Below are 23,673 nucleotides of genomic sequence, written 5' to 3'. Positions count from 1 at the left end.
CCATCATTCATTCCAAGCTCCCAGGAGCAGTGGTTAAGGAAGATGGGAATTGTAGTCCCCAAACAACAGGAAGGCCACGTTTGACTCCCATCATCCCTAGCTCCCAGGAGCAGTGGTCAGGGAAGATGGGAATTGTAGTCCCCAAACAACAGGAAGGCCACGTTTGACTCCCATCATCCCTAGCTCACAGGAGCAGTGGTCAGGGAAGATGGGAATTGTAGTCCCCAAACAGCTAGAGGGCCACGTTTGACTCCCATCATCTCTAGCTCCGAGGAGCAGTGGTCAGGGAAGATGGGAATTGTAGTCCCCAAACAGCTAGAGGGCCACGTTTGACTCCCATCATCTCTAGCTCCCAGGAGCAGTGGTCAGGGAAGATGGGAATTGTAGTCCCAAAACAGCTAGAGGGCCACGTTTGACTCCCATCATCTCTAGCTCCGAGGACCAGTGGTCAGGGAAGATGGGAATTGTAATCCCCAAACAGCTAGAGGGCCATTTTTGACTCCCATGATCCCTAGCTCCCAGGACCAGTGGTCAGGGAAGGTGGGAATTGTAGTCCCCAAACAGCTAGAGGGCCACGTTTGACTCCCATCATCTCTAGCTCCGAGGAGCAGTGGTCAGGGAAGATGGGAATTGTAGTCCCCAAACAGCTAGAGGGCCACGTTTGACTCCCATCATCTCTAGCTCCCAGGAGCAGTGGTCAGGGAAGATGGGAATTGTAGTCCCCAAACAACAGGAAGGCCACGTTTGACTCCCATCATCCCTAGCTCACAGGAGCAGTGGTCAGGGAAGATGGGAATTGTAGTCCCCAAACAGCTAGAGGGCCACGTTTGACTCCCATCATCTCTAGCTCCGAGGAGCAGTGGTCAGGGAAGATGGGAATTGTAGTCCCCAAACAGCTAGAGGGCCACGTTTGACTCCCATCATCTCTAGCTCCCAGGAGCAGTGGTCAGGGAAGATGGGAATTGTAGTCCCAAAACAGCTAGAGGGCCACGTTTGACTCCCATCATCTCTAGCTCCGAGGACCAGTGGTCAGGGAAGATGGGAATTGTAATCCCCAAACAGCTAGAGGGCCATTTTTGACTCCCATGATCCCTAGCTCCCAGGACCAGTGGTCAGGGAAGGTGGGAATTGTAGTCCCCAAACAGCTAGAGGGCCACGTTTGACTCCCATCATCTCTAGCTCCGAGGAGCAGTGGTCAGGGAAGATGGGAATTGTAGTCCCCAAACAGCTAGAGGGCCACGTTTGACTCCCATCATCTCTAGCTCCCAGGAGCAGTGGTCAGGGAAGATGGGAATTGTAGTCCCAAAACAGCTAGAGGGCCACGTTTGACTCCCATCATCTCTAGCTCCGAGGACCAGTGGTCAGGGAAGATGGGAATTGTAATCCCCAAACAGCTAGAGGGCCGTGTTTGACTCGCATAATTCCTAGCTCCCAGGAGCAGTGGTCAGGGATGATTGGAATTGTAGTCCCCAAACAGCCGGAAGGCCACATTTGACTCCCATCATCCATAGCTTGTAGGACCAGTGGTTAGGGATAATGGGAAATGTAGTCCCCAAACAGCCGGAAGGCCACGTTTGACTCCCATCATCCCTAGCTCCCAGGAGCAGTGGTCAGGGAAGATGGGCAATGTAATCCCCAAACAGCAGGAAGGCCACGTTTGACTCCCATCATCGCCTGCTCCCAGGACAGGGATGATGGGAATTGTAGTCCCAAAACATCCCCAAGTCTGGCCATCGTTGGTATCGGTTGATATATTGATTCAATCAAACAATTAATCATGGCATGGAATGGTTGAAGCTCTGGACCCCCCCTCTTCCATTTCCTGCGCCCCCCTACCCCTGCCTCTTAACCCCCGCCTTTCCTATTCCAGCAGATCTGTTGAGCTGAACGGATTTGCTGCACTCAGGGATCCATACCTGGGGGGCCCGGGGCCAACCCCCTACCAATACCTCCCGCACCTTCAGAGCTGCCCGGCGCACTCGGCCCTGCTGCCCCCGCCCCCCCCCCCCGGAGCCTTGACCCCCAGGCTCCCGCTCTCCTCATCAGCCAGCTGGTCTCGGCCGAGGACATGGGGCCCCTCGGCACCCCCATGCTCATCGAAGACGGGTGAGTGGCGCACCCCCTTTCTGCCCGCTGTTGGCCCCCTCAGAGCAGCACAGTGGGGAGCCTTGTCACACGGGGGGGGGCGCACGGAAATGCTGTTTACCTTCCCTCCGGAGCGGGACCTATTGATCCACTTGCACTTTTGATGTGCTTTCAATCTGCAGGGTGGCGGGAGCAGGGACTGAGTGACGGGCGCTTGCCCCTTGACGGGGATTCGAACCGACCACCCTAGGCTCAGTGATTTAACCCACAGCATCACCCGCGTCCTTTAAAAAATGCAAAGCAGACCCGTGAAAAAGAAACCCACGGAGGGGTGGTATTAAACGGTGCGAATGCAACGTCGGCCGGTGGGCCCATAACCGACACTCGCTTTGGGCCCCTAACCGCTCTCCCTCCCGCAGGTACAAAGTGACCCAGTCGGAGCTCTTTGTGCTGCTCTGCCGCCTGGCCGATGAGCTCCTTTTCCGCCAGATCGCCTGGGTCAAGAAGTTGCCCTTCTTTGGCGAGCTGTCCATCAAGGACTACACCTGTCTCCTGGGCTCCACCTGGCAGGAGCTGGCCCTCCTCTCCTCGCTGACCGTCTACGGCAACCAGATTTTCGGAGACCTGGCTGACGTCACCGCCAAGTACTCCCCGTCCGAAGAGGAGCTCCACAGGTGAGGCTGATGGGGGGGGGGGGAGACAGTCGCGGAACTGAGAAATGGCACAGAAACATTACCTTTACAGAACGTTACGTTACGGAAGCACCTCTTACATCTCACTTCTTAGAAGCTAAACGTAAGGCAGTGGATTTCAGATGGTTGATCATTTATAAACCTCAAACTCCTGAGATAAATGCTGTTTACGTCTGAAGGGCAGCAGTTGAAGAAGGAGCAAAAAGGGTTTTCTTGTGTGTGTGTGTGTGTGTGTGTGTGTGTGTTTCTTTGTGGCTGATTAGCTGTTTTCCCTGTGTAAAGGTCAGAGGGGGCAGGGTTTCTGTTGAGGCAGGGGATTAGCTGTGGGAGGAGCTTATCAGAGTCTGAAGGGCAGTTATACCCATCTTTTAGATTTAGGGGAGCTAGTCTCAAACGTTTGTTGGGGGAGACCTAGGTTTTTTTTGTGTGTGTGGGGGGGAGTTATTTGTCCTGTCCTCAAGCTTTTTGTGATGGAGGACCTCTGTAGCTACCCCCAACGACACGATCTCAAGATGGAAGGGGAGGGAACAGCTGCAGTCGCCTGCGATTCCTGCGCAATGTTTGCCATCTTGCCAAAGGTTGCAGGCAGCTTTACCTGCAGCAATTGCATGTTGATTACCCTTTTAAAAGACAAAGTCCAGCAACTGGAGGAACGTGTAGCTACGCTCCAAAGAATTAGAGAGCTGGAGCTCTTCTTGGAAGCAACAGAGCACACCGTCTCCACCAGAGAGGAGACAGGGGACTCCCCTGAGAAGGAGGCTAGTTCACCAACACAGGAGCCAGATATATGGAGAAACGTGACTCAAAGAAGTAGGAGGCCCAGGGTTCACTCTGATTGTTTAGAAATACACAATCGCTTTGAGGTCCTCTCCCCTAGCATGGAAGACGAAGAGCAGACTCCATTTGAGGATCTCTCCCTCATTACAGTCGATCAGGTATATGAAGACGAGCAGCAAAGTCAGTCCTCAGGGAATGTGCAGGCGACCTTGGAACGGACAGCTCACGGAAGAACCCCAACCAAACCCAAGAGGAGGCGTGTAGTGGTGATAGGGGATTCCCTACTGAGGGGAACAGAAGCAGTGATCTGTGGGCCTGACAAGATGTCTCGGGAAGTGTGCTGTCTCCCCGGGGCTAAGATCCAAGATGTAACTGAACGACTGCAAGGAATCATAAAACCCACTGACGAATACCCCTTCCTCTTGGTTCATGTGGGAACCAATGACACTGCAAGCAATAGCCTCCAGAAGATCAAAAGAGACTACGAGGCTCTCGGCAGGAAATTGAAGCAACTAAATGCACAAATTGTCATCTCGTCTGTCCTCCCAGTTGAACGACGTGGCCCAGGGAGAGAGGGCAAAATAGTGGAAGTGAACAGCTGGCTTCGCAAATGGTGTAAACAGGAACGGTTTGGATTCTTAGATCACGGACTGCAGTTTCTTGAAGATGGACTTCTGGCAAGTGATGGGCTGCACCTCACAACGGTTGGGAGAAATGTTTTTGCCAAAAATCTCAGAAACCTCATCAGGAGGGCTTTAAACTGACTAATGTGGGGGAGGGAGACAGTGCTCCTGAAGGTAGGAGTCTATCAATTAATGAAGATGATCATCCAAATGTCATAGACCAAGTGGAGCAAACAGCACGCGGACCTAGTGGAGGGAGGAAAAAATCCTTAAATAAGAGACACGGGGGAATGATTAATGGACTTCAATGTCTGTACACTAATGCGCAAAGCATGGGAAATAAACAAGATGAGCTTGAGCTCTTGGTACAGCAAACTAAATATGACATAATAGGCATCACTGAAACCTGGTGGGATAAGTCCCACGATTGGAATGTAATAATGGGGGGATACAATCTATTTCAGAGAAACAGACCAGACAAGAAAGGAGGAGGAGTGGCGTTATATGTCAGGGGTGTGTATACCTGTGAAGAGATCCAAGATTTAGAACCTCAAAGCCAAAGTGAGAGCATTTGGGTCAAAATTAAGGGAGAGAAGAATAACAGAGACCTCATTGTGGGAGTTTACTATAGATCCCCAAGCCAAACGGAGGACATAGATGATGCCTTCCTGGAACAGATGGCCAAGCATGCAAAAGGAAGGGAGATAGTAGTAATGGGGGACTTCAATTACCCGGATATTTGTTGGACGTCAAACTCAGCCAAGAGCATAAGGTCAAACAGATTCCTCACTGGCCTTGCAGACAACTTCATTGTCCAGAAAGTGGGAGAAGCAACAAGAGGAACAGCCATTTTAGACCTGGTCCTAACCAATGTTGATGACCTGGTTAGTGGGGTAGATGTGGAAGGATCATTAGGCGCGAGTGATCATGCTCTTCTGAAGTTTACTATACATCGGAAAGTAGCAGCCAAGCATACTAGGACTCAATTTCTTGACTTTAAGAAAGCCGACTTCATAAAACTTAGGGAAGTGCTGGGTGAGATCCCATGGACAGCAATACTAAAAGGAAAGGGAGTTCATGATGGCTGGGAGTTTGTTAAGAGGGAGATACTAAAAGCACAACGTCAGGCAATACCAATGAGACGGAAACATGGAAGGTGCCTAAAGAAGCCAGGGTGGCTATCTAAAGAACTTTTAACTGAATTAAGATTAAAAAAGGATGTGTACAAAAAATGGAAAAGGGGGGAAACCACCAAAGAGGAATTCAAACAAATAGCCAGCACATGTAGACACAAAGTCAGAAAAGCTAAAGCACAGAATGAACTCAGGCTTGCTAGAGAGGTTAAAAGCAACAAAAAAGGCTTTTATGGGTATGTTCGTAGCAAAAGGAAGAACAAAGAAACAGTGGGGTCACTCAGAGGAGAAGATGGTGAAATGCAAACAGGGGACACAGAAAGGGCTGAACTCCTCAATGCCTTCTTTGCCTCAGTCTTCTCCGATAAGGAAAACAATGCCCGACCTGAAGAATTTGGAGCAAATGATTCAGCAAAGGAAACACAGCCCAGAATAACTAAGGAGATAGTACAAGAATATTTGGCTAGATTAGATGTATTCAAGTCTCCAGGGCCAGATGAACTGCATCCAAGAGTATTAAAAGAACTGGCAGATGTGATCTCAGAACCACTGGCAGTCATCTTTGAGAATTCCTGGAGAACAGGCGAAGTCCCGGCAGACTGGAGGAGGGCAAATGTTGTCCCTATTTTCAAAAAGGGGGAAAGAGAGGACCCAAATAATTACCGCCCAGTCAGTCTGACATCAATACCAGGGAAGATTCTGGAGCAGATCATTAAGCAAACAGTCTGTGAGCACCTAGAAAGGAATGCTGTGATCACCAATAGTCAGCATGGATTTCTGAAAAATAAGTCATGTCAGACTAACCTGATCTCGTTTTTTGACAGAATTACAAGCCTGGTAGATGAAGGGAACGCAGTGGATGTAGCCTACCTTGATTTCAGCAAGGCATTTGACAAGGTGCCCCATGATATTCTTGTAAAGAAGCTGGTAAAATGTGGTCTTGACTATGCTACCACTCAGTGGATTTGTAACTGGCTGACTGACCGAACCCAAAGGGTGCTCATCAATGGTTCCTCTTCATCCTGGAGAAGAGTGACTAGTGGGGTGCCACAGGGTTCTGTCTTGGGCCCGGTCTTATTCAACATCTTTATCAACGACTTGGATGATGGACTCAAGGGCATCCTGATCAAATTTGCAGATGACACCAAACTGGGAGGGGTGGCTAACACCCCAGAGGACAGGATCACACTTCAAAACGACCTTGACAGATTAGAGAACTGGGCAAAAACAAACAAGATGAATTTTAACAGGGAGAAATGTAAAGTATTGCACTTGGGCAAAAAAAATGAGAGGCACAAATACAAGATGGGTGACACCTGGCTTGAGAGCAGTACATGTGAAAAGGATCTAGGAGTCTTGGTTGACCACAAACTTGACATGAGCCAACAGTGTGACGCGGCAGCTAAAAAAGCCAATGCAATTCTGGGCTGTATCAATAGGAGTATAGCATCTAGATCAAGGGAAGTAATAGTGCCACTGTATTCTGCTCTGGTCAGACCACACCTGGAGTACTGTGTCCAGTTCTGGGCACCACAATTCAAGAAGGACACTGACAAACTGGAACGTGTCCAGAAGAGGGCAACCAAAATGGTCAAAGGCCTGGAAACGATGCCTTATGAGGAACGGCTAAGGGAGCTGGGCATGTTTAGCCTGGAGAAGAGGAGGTTAAGGGGTGATATGATAGCCATGTTCAAATATATAAAAGGATGTCACATAGAGGAGGTAGAAAGGTTGTTTTCTGATGCTCCAGAGAAGCGGACACGGAGCAATGGATCCAAACTACAAGAAAGAAGATTCCACCTAAACATTAGGAAGAACTTCCTGACAGTGAGAGCTGTTCGACAGTGGAATTTGCTGCCAAGGAGTGTGGTGGAGTCTCCTACTTTGGAGGTCTTTAAGCAGAGGCTTGACAACCATATGTCAGGAGTGCTCTGATGGTGTTTCCTGCTTGGCAGGGGGTTGGACTCGATGGCCCTTGTGGTCTCTTCCAACTCTATGATTCTATGATTCTATGATTCTATGAAATGCAGATATTTTGAGAAATAAACGTATTTTATTTTTATATTTGGTTCCTTAATTCCGTCAGGTCTCAATTCTTATATCGACTTTCGTTCCTTCTTGTAATAATTTCTTACAACTCTATTTAATATTATTCTGGTTATTCTTTACAAATCTTAGCAATCCCCCCTTTGTTTGAACTAGATGGTCTGTCCCTTTAAAAATTCTTTTGCCTTACAGTATAAAAACCTGTGATTGGAAACTCCCTGTACCAGTCTTTAACATCAGCAGTCAGGAGCTTTTCAGCCCTGTTTTTTGAGTTTCTTTGAAACTTAAACAGCTTATCTGGACTCTCCTTGGCTTCAGCGAAAGCGACTCCAGCTGCGCTCCAAAGGCTTCAGGGATAGCTGCCCAAAATTCTGAAGTATTATAATCCTGCATGATTTCTGTTTCTTTTCTTCACCTTTAACTGCCCTGAACCATTTTGCTTGTTTTTCTTTTATCTTACTTGCTACTCTCTTTCTCCTTTCATCTATTTCTGTCATTTCTATATATGAGGACTATTTGATTCCTGCAGTTGACCTTTCGCCAACATTTGCTGTTTGTGCTGTCCTCAGCATCCTGCTGGGCACCACGCAGAAATCAAAGAGGGGCACATTCTGACTCCCAGGCTTGCAATCTAATAAACTATGGTATGTAAGAGAAAGGGAATGCAGAGGGGAGAAAGGAAGATCATGAAAAAACAGCAGGACAGACAGAGAGAGAAAATGCACTTTCAATAAGTAGCTGTTTGGCTCAAAGGTGGAGAAATATCCCAGGCTTATGGAGCAGCAGGTTCAAAAAATGAACTGCTGAAAAATGGCACACGAGAGCTGGAACATTGGAAGTTAGCGTCCTTCAGTCTTGAGACAATGGAGTTCACCTCTGGGGGTGAAGTCCACCTGCTGCTATAGCAGCACTGGAGTGACTTCCCTGGGGCACAAGCCTGGGCAGTGTGGACGGAGGTCCTGGGCTGCCCAGGCGACAAGACCCTGCTCTGGGCCTCGCTCAAGCTTCAGCTCAACCATGTGCAACTGAAGAAAGACAGTCAGTTAAGGTTACCCTAAAACCCCCAAACTGTTTATGAATTCCCCCTCCCCAGCCAGGCCTCAAAGCCTCGCCTCAAGCACTTTTCAAATAAGGCTAAAAGCGTTAGCTAAGCATATTCCTCTTGCTGTAACAAAAAGACTCTAACGAAGGTAGAGAACAGAGTCCATTGTTTCTCAGAGCCTGTTTGTTTCTAAGGCCAGTGGCCTTGTTAAAAACCAAATTGCAACTTTCTTTCCGGGAACTATGCCAGGACAAGAGAATGAAACATATCTGAACACTCTGAAACCCCCTTTGGTTTCTCACCCCCTTTCTGGGAAGAGTCCAAAAAGAGTCCCAAGACAGGAACTTTCTGTTCATGCTCAGGAGACATGGGGCAGAACTTTTCAGAAGGAGGAGAAAGGGGAGGGAACTGGAAGAGGAATATATACTCTGTGCAAATGGCTGTGAAATCCTGCTTGTTTTGTGACTCTATCACACTTGCTCCTCTGCCCCCCCCCCCATGGCAGAATAAAAGCTCTTTCTCTGGATTTAACCCCTTGGTGTCGTTTGACTCTTTTCGTCCCTGCTTGGGTGCAACGATTCCTATCCATGGTTTAAAGGGCTAGAAAGGCTACATTTCTTGGTGCGTTAGTTAAGGACTGACTGTCTTTCTTCACAACATCCCTTACAGGGGGAGAAAACTGGCTGCCTTGCAAAGTTGCTGGATGGATTACTTTCATAGAACAACAAAGCAAACATTTTGTGTCTTGGGGGGAATAACAAAAAACCCTGCCCCAGACCTTGAAGGGATGTTTCCTGTCTGGGGGGGGGGGGCGGGTATTGAGGTAGATGGAGAATTGGGACTTGCCTCCCAATACAAATAGCAGGAAGAATCATAGAATCATAGAATCATAGAGTTGGAAGAGACCACAAGGGCCATCGAGTCCAACCCCCTGCCAAGCAGGAGCGGGGGAGATCCGGACTGCAGCAGCAAACCCTCCCCACAGCAGAATCCCACCTGCTATTACTCCAAGAAAAACCTGCACGAACGGAACAATTGCTAAATGCACAAATGTTGCTGCCTCCCACTTGGCTTTTCATCTCCAGAACCACAAATTGCCTCTGACTTCAAGAGACTTCCTGAGGGGGCAGCAAGTGCAGAAGAGATGGCAAATCAGGCGCCGGACTCTTACCTTTCCACAAAGCAGTGGGCAGCTGAGAGGACCCAACAGGAATGGATCAGGACCCCACCACAGAGGTAGGCCTCCACTCCTTGTACCCTGACAAAGATGGCCGCCTGCCACGGGTGGGACTGGATGTACGAGTAGAGGCCTCCTTTGATCCGAAACTGAGACTGGCGGTACTTTCTCGTTCCACACGTGGCCAGGAAAACAAGGAAAATGTGCCCCAGACTCAGATACAACGTTAACTCTCCGCTTGGGGCAAAATGCTCTCCCAGGGCCGACCTCTTCATTTATTTAGCACATTGCTATCCCATCCGTCCTCTCAAAGGAACCCGGGTGGCAAACAGTTCAATGATAAAAGCATCTTCAAAACAATTCCACTACAGATGCAGACACAGAAAGATCTCTGCTTAAAAGTTGGAAGAGGAAGGTCTTTGGTTGGTGCTCATAAGACAATAGACAGCAGTAGTATTTATCCCACCTTTCCTCCCAGAGCTAGAGCCAAGGTGGCTCACAACATTTAGAAACATTATTATAAAATACAAAGCAATGAAAACAACAGTAAAGGTACATCAGATCACCATTGGAGCCAGCAACTGAAATGCAGTTTGCTGGCATTTTGCCCCACGGATAAGGCAGGCACTTACAGCAAGCTGGCACATTGCAGTATTCCCATTTCCTCTTGCCACCCCTGAGCACGTGGCACCAAGGCTGGGTGCTATTATCAGGATTCCTGCAACACAAAAGTGGAACAGGATTACTTCAGAGATCAAATGCTCCCCCCTCTCTGCCCCTGCAAAGAGCAGCAGTGTGGGCTACCCAGGTTTGTATGTCCCCTGAGGATGATGTTCTGGAGTTTACGGAGGGCTGCTTGATAACCTTTGTTTTTTGCATGTACTTAGAACAGCTTTTTCCCAACACTCCTGACGTTTTGGCCATCAGCCCCATTCAATGCAGATTGGTCAAGGCTCTAACGAAGGCGCCACATTCTCACCATACATTTAAAACACTATGATGCCACTTTAGAGGGCTTCCTGCAAAGAATTCTGGGAGCTGCAGTTTGTTAAGTAGCCTGAAGGTTAGTAGGAGACTCCTGTTCCTGATCCGAGAGCTAGAATTCCCAGAGTTCCCTGTGAAGAGGGATGAATATCATAGAATCATAGAGTTGGAAGAGACCACAAGGGCCATCGAGTCCAACCCCCTGCCAAGCAGGAAACACCATCAGAGCACTCCTGACATATGGTTGTCAAGCCTCTGCTTAAAGACCTCCAAAGTAGGAGACTCCACCACACTCCTTGGCAGCAAATTCCACTGTCAAACAGCTCTTACTGTCAATAAGTTAAACCACTCTGGGAATTGTAGCTCTGGGAGGCAAATATGAGTCTCCTAACAACTCTGAGCACCCTTAACAAACCATATTTCCCAGAATTATTTGGGGGAAAGCCATGACTCAAGCGGCCCTCCAGACGGTGCTGAATGATAGTTCCCAACATCCTTGGCCCTTTTTGTGGGTGCATGGGAGTTGGAGTTCAGCAACAACCGGAGGGCCAAAGGTTCCCCACCCAGCTTAACACAACATGAATTTGAAACTGGTCCACGCCACAGAAAGCTCTGCATCAGCCGTGACTTCCTGTGTCCATCCATCAATCCATCCTATACTATAAAGTCACAGGCAGGCCTGGAAACACTTGGGGATAGTCAAAAGCCATTAAATCCAGCATCATCTCCTCCTCCTGGTCGGCTTTCACAGACACTGTGTGAAGTGGCCTCTGGCCTCAGCTGTGATTCAAAGCCTCACTCAGAGTCCTTGGGAAGGGGGCGCTTAGAGAAATTGTCCTCATCCCAATTTTATTCTAAAAGATCTGAATAGTTTCTGCACTGGAAAGCAATGCTATTGAAACTCTCCCTTGTTTTTACTGTTTTCAAGTTGGACAGAGCACTAGGCAGGCATGTTTTGCAACAGCTTTCCGTTCTTTTGCACTTCTTCCCTTCCCTGCAATGTGTTCCCGGTGCACAGATGTGCCCTGGTAACACACTACCAATGCATTGCCACAATGCGTCAGGGTTGCCTTGGGACAAGTCAAGGTACATTCAGGGATGGACCACAGGTCCCAGGTTCAATCCCTGAAATGTTCAGTTAAAAGGATCCCAGAGAGAAGGGGACTCTCAGTGAAAGTTGGAAAGTGGCTGCTAAACATGCCCTCCAGATGTTTCCCACCAGCCTGGCCAATGGTGGGATGCCAAGGGACCCACGTTCCATCTCCAGTCAGTGCCAATGCCAGTCAGTGCCATATTGTGGTGGGTGCAGGGAATGTACAAGTCCACTTCCTGAGTTTCTAGATAACTGCATCGAGATCCATTGTGTGTGGTGTGTGGTTTTTTACCAGTGTGCAAGATCATATATGCATACACCAGTGGAACACACGCCAAGACCCTGAATGCAATCCTACACATGACCACATCCAAATTCGGGTTTTCACCAATATTTTATCAACAACCACATAGGCATTTGTAGCAAACATGAATGAAATGGCACAAATGGATTGGATGACCCAAAAAACACAGCCTCATCTAATTGCAGAATTATTTCTATGAATTCAATAAAAGCAGCACACAGGGCAGAGCCAATCAGCAGGTTATTGTTCTTACACTAGATAAGGCAGAGTGGTCCAGAGCCTTTTTGGAAAAGCCAAACACATATCTTATCAATAAGCCATGTTTTGCATTTAGTTTTTCTTTTTGGACAAAAAACTGCAAGGAGAAAAGGTGAGGGTCGGCTTACCTGCAGAAGTTGTGGCTGGTGAGACCGAGCTGCTCTGCATCCTCCCGATGGGAATTGAAGACCAGCCCAGTAAGGAACTGGGAATCCCACCTCAAGCAAGCAGCACCCAATTCCGTGCGGTTGTGGGGACCTCGATAGTTGTTGCCTCTTCCAGAAATGCAAGTGTGACTTTCTGTGACAAAAAAGGCAGGTTTGCATCAGGCCCGAACCACATTCATGGGGCATATAGTTTGAGGTTTTTTTCTCACTGCAGATTTTCAATTGTGAAGCCTACATTAAAAGCACATCCCCCCCCCCCCAAGAATCATAGGAGCTATAGTTTACCTCTCACAGAGCTACAATTCCCAGCACCCCTGATGACCCACAGTTTCCAAGTTGGGGGGTGTGTGCCTTAAATGTATGAACCTTGGGGCAGGGATCCACTTTTCATCTGTACAGCGCCATAGATGTTACAAGGGATGGGGCTGGTTCTTAAATTAAATTTTACATATTTTATTTAACTAGAAAAGTTTTAAATGATTTTTATTTAACTAGAAAACCAACACAGACAAGAAGAAAAAGAAGAAGGAGGAGGAGGAGGAGGAGGAGGAGGAGAAGAGTTTGGATTTAATATCCCGCTTTATCACTACCTGAAGGAGTCTCAAAGCGGCTAACATTCTCCTTTCCCTTCCTCCCCCACAACAAACACTCTGTGAGGTGAGTGAGGCTGAGAGACTACAGAGAAGTGTGACTGGCCTAATAAAAAGCTGAAAGTTACTGTACATGTCTTAGAACAAAGCTTACACATACCTTATGAATACGAGCCCTATTAAATAATTTGTAATAAACAAGATAATACATTTTTCCTGCAAGCATGAAGGTATCAATATCCAAAATGCAACATTAAGAAAATGTTTAAGTTGAATGCCATCAGAACATTGCAAAATGATTATTTGAAGCCAGCACCCTCCCATTTTTATTTAATTCATAATCAAGTCTCTTTTAGTATATATTGCATCTTCTCATTGTCTCCTTTTTCTACCGTAATGAGCGAGTTTGGTCACTGAGGCCAACTAACACAAGTTTTCTACTCCATTTTCCCGCAAGCATGGCAATAACCATAGATGAAGCCAATTCTTTGTTTCTGCAAAACTAAACATGCTGCACAAATAGGGAATGATTGTGGTGGAACTAGAGCTCCAGATTCCACGCAAGATTCTCGGAGTCTGGTGCATATTTCTATTGAAAAGGAGCAGACCAAAATACAAGTGTGTGGGTGTGGAATTCACACAAGTTAATTTGGATCAGGGCCGTGATGTGGAGAGAAACTGCTAAAAGCCTTCTTCCCTTCGGCTCCAATGCTCATAGCACAACATTTTCACCGCCCCACCTGGCTCTGCCCCACTGCAGAGGAGCCTTGAACCTACTGTTGGCGCAGGGAGGGAGGCTGCAGAACTCAAAGCTGTACTTGTTTCCTTTGTAGACAAAGCACCAGGGCATGATGTCGGAATCAGGGTTTCTAGAGGAAAGGAAAGGCAAACACTGGGCATTTTGTACCATTAAGACATTTATCATAGCAGTGTGGAATTGTAGAGCTGGAAGGGACTCCAGGGGTCATCTAGTCCAACCACCAACCTTCTGGTTGATAGCCAGATGCACTGGCCCACTGCACCACTGGGGACAGCTGCAAACTCAGCTGCAACCTCAAAAATAAGGGAAAAAATGGGGGGGGAGGCCAACATTTATACTCAAAATAATACACTGATAATTTTAAGAATGTAGGAAGAGTCTTGCTAGATCATACGAAGAAACATCTAGACAGACACTCGGTTCTCACAGCAGCCAACTAGAAGTCAGTGAAAGGCTTGGAAGCAGCCTTTCCTGGGTGCAACAGCACTTGCCCTGTCCCGCCCCCCACTTGCTATTCAGAAGCCGACTGCCTCCCCCCCCCCCCAGGGAAGCATCACCTCCGTCAAGGCCAGTAGCCACTGACAGCCTTATCCCCCAGGAAAAGGTCAAGAAAAGGGCTGCTAAATTAATTAAGGGATGGAGTGACTCTCCTATGAAGAAAGGCTGTTGCATTGGGGACTTTTTAATTTAGAGAAAAGGCAAGTGTGAGGTGACACAATGAAATTTTATGAAATTATGCAAGGCATGAAGAAAGTGGTTGGAGACGTTTTCTTCCCTCTCTCATATCACACCCAATGAAGCTGAATGTTGGAAGATTCAGGATAGATTTTTTTAAAAAATAATTCTTCATGAAGTGCAGAATTCAGCTCTGGAACTCACGCCCACAGGGGCAGTGGTAACCACCAACCGGAATGTCTTTAAAAGAGAACTGGACCAATTCATGGAGGAGGAGGAGGAGGAGGAGGAGGAGGAGGAGGCAGCAGCGGAGAGGGGCTCTTGATGGCTGCTGGCCATTTTGACTCTGCTTTGCCTCCACCGGCTCCCACAGGCTCCTCTTAGGCTCGTGGAAATTGGTCTTCTCAACCCAAGTTGGTGGTTGACACTACGCCTTGGGGGAAGGAGCTCCATAGTTTAATTCTAAGCCCTGAGGGAAGACTTGTGTGGTGTAGTGGTTAAGAGCGGTAGTCTCGTAATCTGGGGAACCGGGTTCGCGTCTCCGCTCCTCCACATGCAGCTGCTGGGTGACCTTGGGCCAGTCACACTTCTTTGAAGTCTCTCAGCCCCACTCACCCCACAGAGTGTTTGTTGTGGGGGAGGAAGGGAAAGGAGAATGTGAGCCGCTTTGAGACTCCTGAAGGGGAGTGATAAAGCGGGATATCAAATCCAAAACTCTTCTCTTCTCCAAAGACGTCCTTCCTGTTGTCAGCCCTGAATCTTCCAATCTTCAGCTTCACTATATGGCCTAGATGTCTTCCTATTTATTCCCTTTCTCCACAAAGCGCACACAGTTTCATGAAATTATGATGAAATGATATTATACACCTCCACCTTGTGTGTCTTCCCAAAGTCTCACTTACACTAAACTAAAATGTTGTAACCTTTCCTCACAGTGGAGATGCTCTCAACCATTTTGGTCGCCCTTTTCTGAACCTTTTCCAGCTCTGCAGCATCCTTATTTGACAATGTCAATATTTCTCCCGCTCAGAGTAGATTTTGCCTACAAGGATGTATTTGTGGGAATGGATTTCGGCACTAGGAGAGGATACATGGTTTAGTTATTATTCTTCCTTGCTCACATTTGTGAGATCAACAGAGTACCATCCTTTGCAGCTTAAACTTTGAAGCTAAGAAAAGTTTGATTTAAGCTTTTACAAACAATAATCCAGGATGCTCTAAAGGCAGACTGGATTTTCCTGGTATTACCCATTGTCTACCCCTTAAAAACAACAATCACAACACTGTTTTGTAAAGAAGTAAAAGTAGTATTTACTTACACAATCTAGGTTGAAGTAGCAATTGCAGCACCAAATAAAAGCATGTTTATAACTACAGTCGTACCTTGGAAGTCGAAAGGAATCCATTCTGGAAGTCCATTTGACTTCCAAAACGTTCAGAAACTAAGGCGTGGCTTCTGATTGGCTGCAGGAAGCTCCTGCAGCCAATCGGAAGCCGCAGAAGCCCTGTTGGACGTTCAACTTCCAAAAATAGTTTGCAAACTGAAACACTCACTTCTGGGTTTGCAGCATTCAGGAGCCAAAATGTTCAGGAACTAAGCTGTTCCAAAACCAAAGTACGATTGTACTATCTAAGTTACCAAAGTACAAAAGGTAAGTTCAAAATTGTGTCTGAGCTGCAGACCTCAGACATGGACATGTGGTCAGCTTGGAAGCATGACGAAGAAAGAGGAGGCTGCCCAGGCTGGAAGGATGTAGGGCTACAGCTTCCTGCCAAAGCAGACAAAGGAAGTGATCTCACAGAGTTCTCTCTAGCAAATTTGACAAGAAAGCTCTATGAGCCCCTTCATGTGCCAATCTGGTAAAACATGAATTATTGGTTTGACTGCAATAATGTCCCGTGGTATTGGGGGGCAAGAAGAGGAAGAGGCCCCTCCTAAACTCACTTTCTCACCTGCAATAGTTGTGGTTTCCAAGGCCCAACCTAGCGGCATCTGCCCGGTACGCATTGTACCGCTTATTCCTCAAGGAATCGAGCTTCCAGTTCAAGCACTTGGCTCCACTCACAGTTGTGTTCCATGTCCCCATGTAGCCCTCTCCAGCGCCCTGGTAACACTTGGCTTTGGTATCTGAAAAAGGAGGAGCAGAGCATTCAGTCTCCCGCCTGTTCTCCAAAGGTACTCTGCACACATCTTGCATCCATGGGGCTGCTCGGGATCAAGATGGGAGATTGCAGCCGTGGTCACTGGGGGCTAGAGAGCAGAGGCCTATGGGCCACATGTGACCCCCCAGGTCTATTCTGTTTCGCCCCTGGGACTCTCTCCAGGCCCCCCTGCCCCCAGAATCTCCACCCCTCTCACTAGCCCTACTTTGCAACCTCTCCTCAAATGTTTCTGACTTGCTGGAATGTGGTCTTGAACTCTGATAATGGTTCTTGCTTGTCTGGCTGGAGGATAGAGCGGAATGCCACAGTTTGTGTGTAGAAACCAGCCTCATGAACCAAAGCAAAATTCACATTCACTCCTGTGCCCATTTTTGCCCCCTGCTAGATGAGGTGGAGGATGGAAGAACCACAAGGCCATCTCCACCTATGTCCTCCCTGCTCTGTGATGCAGTCCTCCTCCTTCCCCACTATTCCAGCCATCTTGGACTGGAAGAAGCAGGAAGCTCATGACACTTTATGCCAGATGCTGCTTCCACGCTGCCTCTCCCTCACAGGCACAGCTAGCAAAGCCAGCAGGCCTGGCAGCCAAGCTACATACAATTTATTCTTCTTATTACATTTCTATACCACCCTTTTCTTCCAAGGAGCTGCTTGGGAGTAAAGGTGGTATATAAATGTAACACACACACACACACACACACACACACACACGGTGGTGTACATGGTTCTCCTCCTCCCCATTTCTTCCTCACAACAACCCTGCGAGGGAGGCTGCAAATGCCGACTAAGGTGCTTCCTGGCTGAGTGGGGAATTGAACCCTCCTCTCTGGGAGTAGGAGCTGGCACTCTGGCCATCCCACCCCAGTCACATCTTGGAACAAGGCTGCTTAAACTTGCTCGCTTTTATTTTGGAGAGAAAACTGCTGCAGGTATGTTTAGCCTGGAGAAGAGGAGGTTCAGGGGTGAGATGATAGCCATGTTCAAATACATAAAAGGATGTCACCTAGAGGAGGGAGAAAGGTTGTTTTCTGCTGCTCCGGAGAAGCGGACACGGAGCAATGGATCCAAACTACAAGAAAGAAGATTCCACCTAAACATTAGGAAGAACTTCCTGACAGTGAGAGCTGTTTGACAGTGGAATTTGCTGCCCAGGAGTGTGGTGGAGTCTCCTCCTTTGGAGGTCTTTAAGCAGAGGCTTGACAACCACATGCCAGGAGTGCTCTGATGGTGTTTCCTGCTTGGCAGGGGGTTGGACTCGATGGCCCTGGTGGCCTCTTCCAACTCTGTGATTCTAGGATATATCGAAGACCTCCAAATTCCTCTCCCAGTCAGCGCTAGGAGAAGGGCTCCACCTGCAGAAAGAGGGGAGAGGCCAGGCTGGAGACCCCCCCTCTGGCCCCTGGGGGTCCCAGGAGCCCTTTCTGGGCGGCCCTCACTTGGCCAGTTCCCCAGAGTCCCCCCCCCACTGGGCTCCAGTGGCCCCCTGAGGCCTGCAGGGATCTGGAGGGAGAGCCACTTCTCCTGTGGAACTGAGGAAGAGAGGTCTTGGCCCAGGTGGGGGGGGGGCAGGCGAGGGCTGTCAAGTGGAAAGGACACATGCAGGCGTCATATTTGGAACATTTAACTTGAAATATGTGGGCCCCCCCCCCGTGATTTCAGTCACGTTCTCTCAAGTCCCCTCTCAACGGTCAATCTCTCCCTCTTTCCAGGCTCCCCATCGCCTTCTCACACTGAGTTGTAACACCAGCGAGGAGGAAAGGAGCCTCTGAGGGATTCTCCTCCCCAACTCAGGTGGTCCAGACCAGCCATTCTCCGAAGGGCCCCCCCCCTCCTTGGGTGTCTGTCCAAACCTCCGCCTGGGAAGACAGGCGGGGGGGGGGGCTCATCTCTTTTCTCGAGGAAGGCCCTGGGGTTGTGAGGGGGAGAGAGAGAGAGAGGAGACCCCCCTGCCCCCCCCTTTCCGGGAGGAGAGCCCCCCTTTCCTCCGCCCCCCCCTTGTGTGTGTGTCTCTCTCTCTCTCTCTCTCTCTCTCTCTGTGTCCCTGAGGGAGGAGAGAGGGGGAGGCCCCCCCCTCCCCCCCCCCGCGGCTGCTTCCCCTCAACGGCTTTCCCCAACTGCCTTTCCCCAACTGCCGCCTCGCCTCCCTTGGGGCGCCAAGGATTCCTGGCCGGCCAGGCGGCCCTTTCCCGGGGGGCCTTCAGGGGCGGACTCCTCCCCAGGACCCCTCTCTGGTCCATGGGTCTGAAGGGATCCCTCCTGGGCCCCAAGCCCTTCCAGGGGTCCTTTGCAGGTGGCTCTCCTGGAAGCTCCTTTCGGCCTCCCCCCCAAGATGGCGAGGGCGTTTCATCCCTGGCCTGGGACACGTCTTCATCTCCCTATTTTCCTGGTTGGGGGGGGAGGGGGTGTTTCTTGGGGGGGGGTGTCTGGAGGGAGCCATTTCTGAGCCCAAGGCACCTCCCGCCACTAGGCAGCCCTTCGCCTCTTCTCCCCCCCCCCCCAGGAGATAAGGGGGGGGGGCAGGGAGGGGGCATGGGGGTCCCTGCTCAGGTCATGCGCGGTGGGGGGAGAGCCCCAAGTCGGGGAGCAGAGGGTCCTCCTTTGCCCTCTCTGCCAAGCCAGGGAGGGGGCTGCCTTCCTTTCGGGGGGAGGGGGCTTTGGGAGAAGGAAATAAACCCCCTTCAGATGGAGAGAGGGGTCACCTTTGTGCCCAGAGGCTGCAGCCAGAGGGGAACATTCCCACGTGGGGGGAGCACAGGGAGAAGAAAAGCCCCTCTGCATCTCCAGCACCACTTCCTGTGCCCCAGATGCAACAGCACATGTCTCTCCCCCAGATCTCACTCCCACTCCTAAGACAGATGGATGCCAACCAACCAACCATCCCCTCCCCACCCCCTCCTGGTGCCCCTTCAAGTTGGCTTGAGGGCAGGGGGAGGGTCCACCCCACCAGATGAAGGGAGAGGAGGTCCTTCCATCCGGAAAATGGGAATGCTTGCAAAGATTTCCATGAAGATGAGTGCCATATAGAGATAATAATATTATTACGTGAATTCCCCCGCTGACACAAAGATTAATACAGTGGTACCTCGGGTTAAGAACTTAATTTATTCTGGAGGTCCATCTTTAACCTGAAACTGTTCTTAACCTGAGGTACCACTTTAGAAAATGGGGCCTCCACTACCACCACCGTGCAATTTCTGTTCTCATCCTGAAGCAAAGTTCTTAACCCGAGGTACTGTGCCTGGGTTAGCGGAGTCTGTAACCTGAAGCGTCTGTAACCCGAGGTACCACAATTAAATACACAACAGACAAGAACAGAGCAACGTGTAGAATCATATCATCTTTATTCCCCCTTTCCCCCTTAGGGTCCAGTGTGCTTTGAAGACGTAGCTGTTCCTTTCACAGAGGAGGAGGACTGGGCTTTGCTGGATCCTGACCAGAGAGCTCTGCAGAAGGAAGTCGAGGAGGAGAATCCTGGGATCGCGGCCTCTCTGGTAAGGCTCCCTGCTGGATCATGAGATCAGTTTTGAAATTCCATACAGATCTCTGAAGGACAAACCTCCTCTCTTTTGAGGGAGCCCCATAGCGCCCCCTGCAGCACCTGAGATGTTAACACACCCACAACTCTCCATAGGAGATGCATCTCCTGTTCTGTCTGGGAATATTCTTCCACCAGTCCTGCCTTTTCCAACCAGGATGAGGCTGCTCTGAGCTGCCCAGGCCTTCTTCCATGTAGGCTTCAGAGATCTCAGGGACGTGGAGGTACATCCTGTCTAACTTTCTTTTTCCCTTTCTACATTTGTCTGGCTTCGTTCTTTTGGTGAATCTAATTTTCCATGAAATATTTCCTGCAAGGGACTGTTTAGAATGTGGAAAAAGCTTCACCTAGGAAACCCGTCTCAATTTCCATTAAATAAAACACAGCGGGGATAATCATAGAATTTTAGGAAATGGTATAAGGCATATGGTATAACTGGTATTAGGAAACTTCATGAGGAATTAAGGGGAAAGCTAGCGTTGACCCGGAGTAGTTACAACATTTATGGTCTCTCCCCGAGTGCCAGGGACCCTCCTCCAAAGAGAGCTTTTTTTTGGTCAGAATTATTTCTTTTTTTCCAATTTTTGGCAATTAATTGGCAATAAATGTTCTCACTGCCACTGTGGCGTAAAGAAATATTTCCTTATTTAAAACATCTTTGTCAGGGGTTCAGGAGCAGAGGCGAGGGCAAGGGAGGAAACAGAGAGCGAGGGGGAGGAGGCAGAAGAAAGGATGAGTGACGACGACGACCCGAGATCTCCGAGTCTGTCCAGTGAATCAGAAGATTCACAAAGAGGAGCACCAGTGGCAAGGGCAAGGGGGGAGACTAGGGGGACACCCCAGGAAGAAAGAGCCAGAGGGGACTCAGAGGGGAGCAGTTGGAGATCGGGACCTACGTCACCGCCAGAGAGTAGGGAAGAGGAAGAGCGCCTGGGAGCTAGCGCTGGCAGCTCGCAACAGGAGGGAGGGCACGAGTCAGGAGTGGCCACACCTTCATCGGGGAGCGAAGTGACGGTTAGACGGAAAGTGGAAGGTTGGGCGCGCGCGCCAAGTTCAAATGCACAGGAAGGTGGCGCAGTAGGCAGCCCGGAAAGAGAGCCAGGTCCTAAAGCCCGGCGCAAGGAGACAGGGGAGTCAGGGGGGTCAGCGTCAGAAGAATCCCGGAAGGGAGAGACCCAGGGGGGCAGAGGGACCCAGAGGAGAACTGTCAGGCGGAAAAGGTGGAGCAGGGCTAGGATATTAAGTTGGTGCGCAAGGGGCGGAGACTCAGAAGGAGCTTCGCCGACCTAAGCATAAGGCGTAGGGTTGCACGCAGCAGCTCAAGAATGGAGACTGTAACTCAATAAAGACTTTTAATCAACAACCGCTGGCTAGCGTGATCCTCTGTGAGCTAGGATCTGGAAGTAACCCTGACAATCTTTATCAAATTTTCTGTTATTGCCTCACAAGCCGTAAAATTCCAACTCTCCTTCCATAATTTCCCCCATGATGTTACTTGAATAGGTTTCCCTAAACCCATAGCCAATTTGATCATTACCGCCTTTACCTGTTCATCCATGTCCTCCCACTCCAGTAAGATTCCATAGATTTTAAAAATTAATTTTGTTTTGTTTTGTAGTAAATCTTTATCCAATACTGAAATTGCAAAACCCTCTTTCTTGTCAGCTTTGAAGACCTCATTTATTTGGTGATACTGGATCCACCCTGTTAGGTGGTGTTTTATTTCCTCCCGCAGTTTGGCCAAACTCATGCTGGTAGCTTCGAGAACACTGTCCAATCATCTCGTCCTCTGTCGTCCCCTTCTCCTTGTGCCCTCCATCTTCCTGGTATAATTCCTCTGGAGAGCCAGTGTGGGGTAGTGGTTAAGAGCGGTAGACTCGTAATCTGGGGAACCGGGTTCGCGTCTCCGCTCCTCCCCATGCAGCTGCTGGGTGACCTTGGGCCCGTCACACTTCTGTGAAGTCTCTCAGCCCCACTCACCCCACAGAGTGTTTGTTGTGGGGGAGGAAGGGAAAGGAGAATGTGAGCCGCTTTGAGACTCCTAAAGGGGAGTGATAAAGCGGGATATCTTCTTCTCCTCCTCCTCCCCCTCCTCCTCTGTTTATTCTTGCCCCCTCTTCTTGATGTCTTCTGCTTCTGTTAGGTCCTTTCCACTTTGGTCCTTTATTATGGCAATCTTTGTACAAAATGTTCCTTTCATATCTCCAATTTTCTTGAACAGATCTCTGGTTTTCTCCCATTCTATTGTTTTCCTCTATTTCTTTGCATTGCTCGTTTAAGAAGGCCCTCTTGTCTCTCCTTGCTATTCTTTGGAAATCTGTACTCTATTTCTTGTAGGTCTGTCTTGGATTCGTATCAAGATCATTCTATCATTTTTGAGATTGCATCCCAGTACAGCTTTTGCCACTCTTTTCTTAACTATGAGGGCCACTCCATTTCTTTTACGGGATTCTTGCCCACAGTAGTAGATAAGATGGTCATCTGAACTGAATTTGCCCATCCCTGTCCATTTTAGTTCACTGATGCCTAGGATGTCAATATTTATTCTTGCCATCACATTTTTGACCACATTCAACTCTATACCACTGGAGAGGTTTAGAAATGGGGCTTCTCTTGGGAAGGGGCCGCCCCATTTGTGCTTCTCCAGGGGCAGGAGAATATCTAGGGCAGGAGAATCCCTGCAGGGCCTCTGAGGCTGCCTTTCCTTCTTCCTCTCTCCCAGGACCCTCCAGCTCGTTTTGGCTCCTCAGGAAGGATAAAAGGGACAGATTCTGCAACCCTAGTGAGGATGGAAGGGGGAAGATGGACAGTTGACCTGGTCAGGTTGTCTCCTGCATCCCTCCTCTCAACCTCTGAGCGTTCCCTCCCAGGGACCTCCAAGAGATCTGGTGAGTTCCAGGGGAGGGGAGATGGGAACATGGAGGGATGGAGGGTGAAGAGGGAAAGTTCTCTGGCCAGAAATGAGATAAAGCAGGGATTTTGCTGTGGGTGGGGCCCCCAACATATTGGGAGGCTTCCCCTCCAGCCAGAAAATCCCTGCAGGGCCTCTGAGGCTCCCTTTGCTTCTTCCTCTCTCCCAGGACCCTCTAGCTTGTTTTGGCTCCTCAACTCCTCAGGAAGGATGAAAGAGACAGATCCTGCAAACCTAGCAAGGATGGAAGGGGGAAGATGGACAGTTGACCTGGTCAGGTTGTCTCCTGCATCACTCCTCTCAACCTCTGAGCATTCCCTCCCAGGGACCTCCAAGAGATCTGGTGAGTTTCAGGGGAATGGAGATGGGGACCTGGATGGATGGAGCCAGAGAGGAATTGGGGCTTGCTCAGCTAGGGGGTGGGGGGGAGGCAGGCAGGCGGATGGAGAAGGGGAGCACCTTTTCGGGCTCCCCCACCTGCCTGCCTGCCTGCTCCTTTGTCATCTGCAGGCAATTTGAGCTAGGAATAGATCACAGCTCCCTGCCCATCACAATGTGTTGGCAGCTCAAAATGTCTAAAACCAGTTCTGTGATCTGAATGCCCTGCCAATGTCTGACAACTCACTGATCCATCGCGCAGCACTGGACTCCTTAAAGG

The 23,673-nt window shown here is 49.3% G+C and overlaps 2 protein-coding genes across 2 annotated transcripts; one reads left to right on the top strand and one right to left on the bottom strand.

Moving 5' to 3' along the window:
* Nucleotides 1-1,598: 1,598 nt before the first annotated feature.
* Nucleotides 1,599-2,916, top strand: LOC309537539 (nuclear receptor subfamily 6 group A member 1-like). Its single transcript, XM_082232418.1, has 2 exons — nucleotides 1,599-2,106; nucleotides 2,505-2,916. The coding sequence occupies exons 1-2, from the start codon at nucleotides 2,069-2,071 to the stop codon at nucleotides 2,761-2,763; spliced, it is 297 nt and encodes a 98-aa protein (XP_082088544.1). The 5' UTR covers nucleotides 1,599-2,068; the 3' UTR covers nucleotides 2,764-2,916.
* A 6,588-nt stretch (nucleotides 2,917-9,504) lies between these two features.
* Nucleotides 9,505-16,704, bottom strand: LOC309537559 (tissue-type plasminogen activator-like). Its single transcript, XM_082232459.1, has 4 exons — nucleotides 16,360-16,704; nucleotides 13,749-13,840; nucleotides 12,343-12,514; nucleotides 9,505-10,293 (listed from the first exon to the last, which is right to left on the bottom strand). Exons 1-4 carry the CDS (start codon nucleotides 16,602-16,604, stop codon nucleotides 10,056-10,058), a joined length of 747 nt encoding a protein of 248 aa, XP_082088585.1. The 5' UTR covers nucleotides 16,605-16,704; the 3' UTR covers nucleotides 9,505-10,055.
* Nucleotides 16,705-23,673: the final 6,969 nt, after the last annotated feature.

This window comes from Podarcis vaucheri (genome assembly GCF_965113315.1).
Source record: "Podarcis vaucheri genome assembly, chromosome: 7".
Classification (NCBI taxonomy): Eukaryota; Metazoa; Chordata; class Lepidosauria; order Squamata; family Lacertidae; genus Podarcis; species Podarcis vaucheri.
Note: the sequence above shows the minus strand (reverse complement) of the source record. Positions and strands in the feature narration are given on the sequence as shown.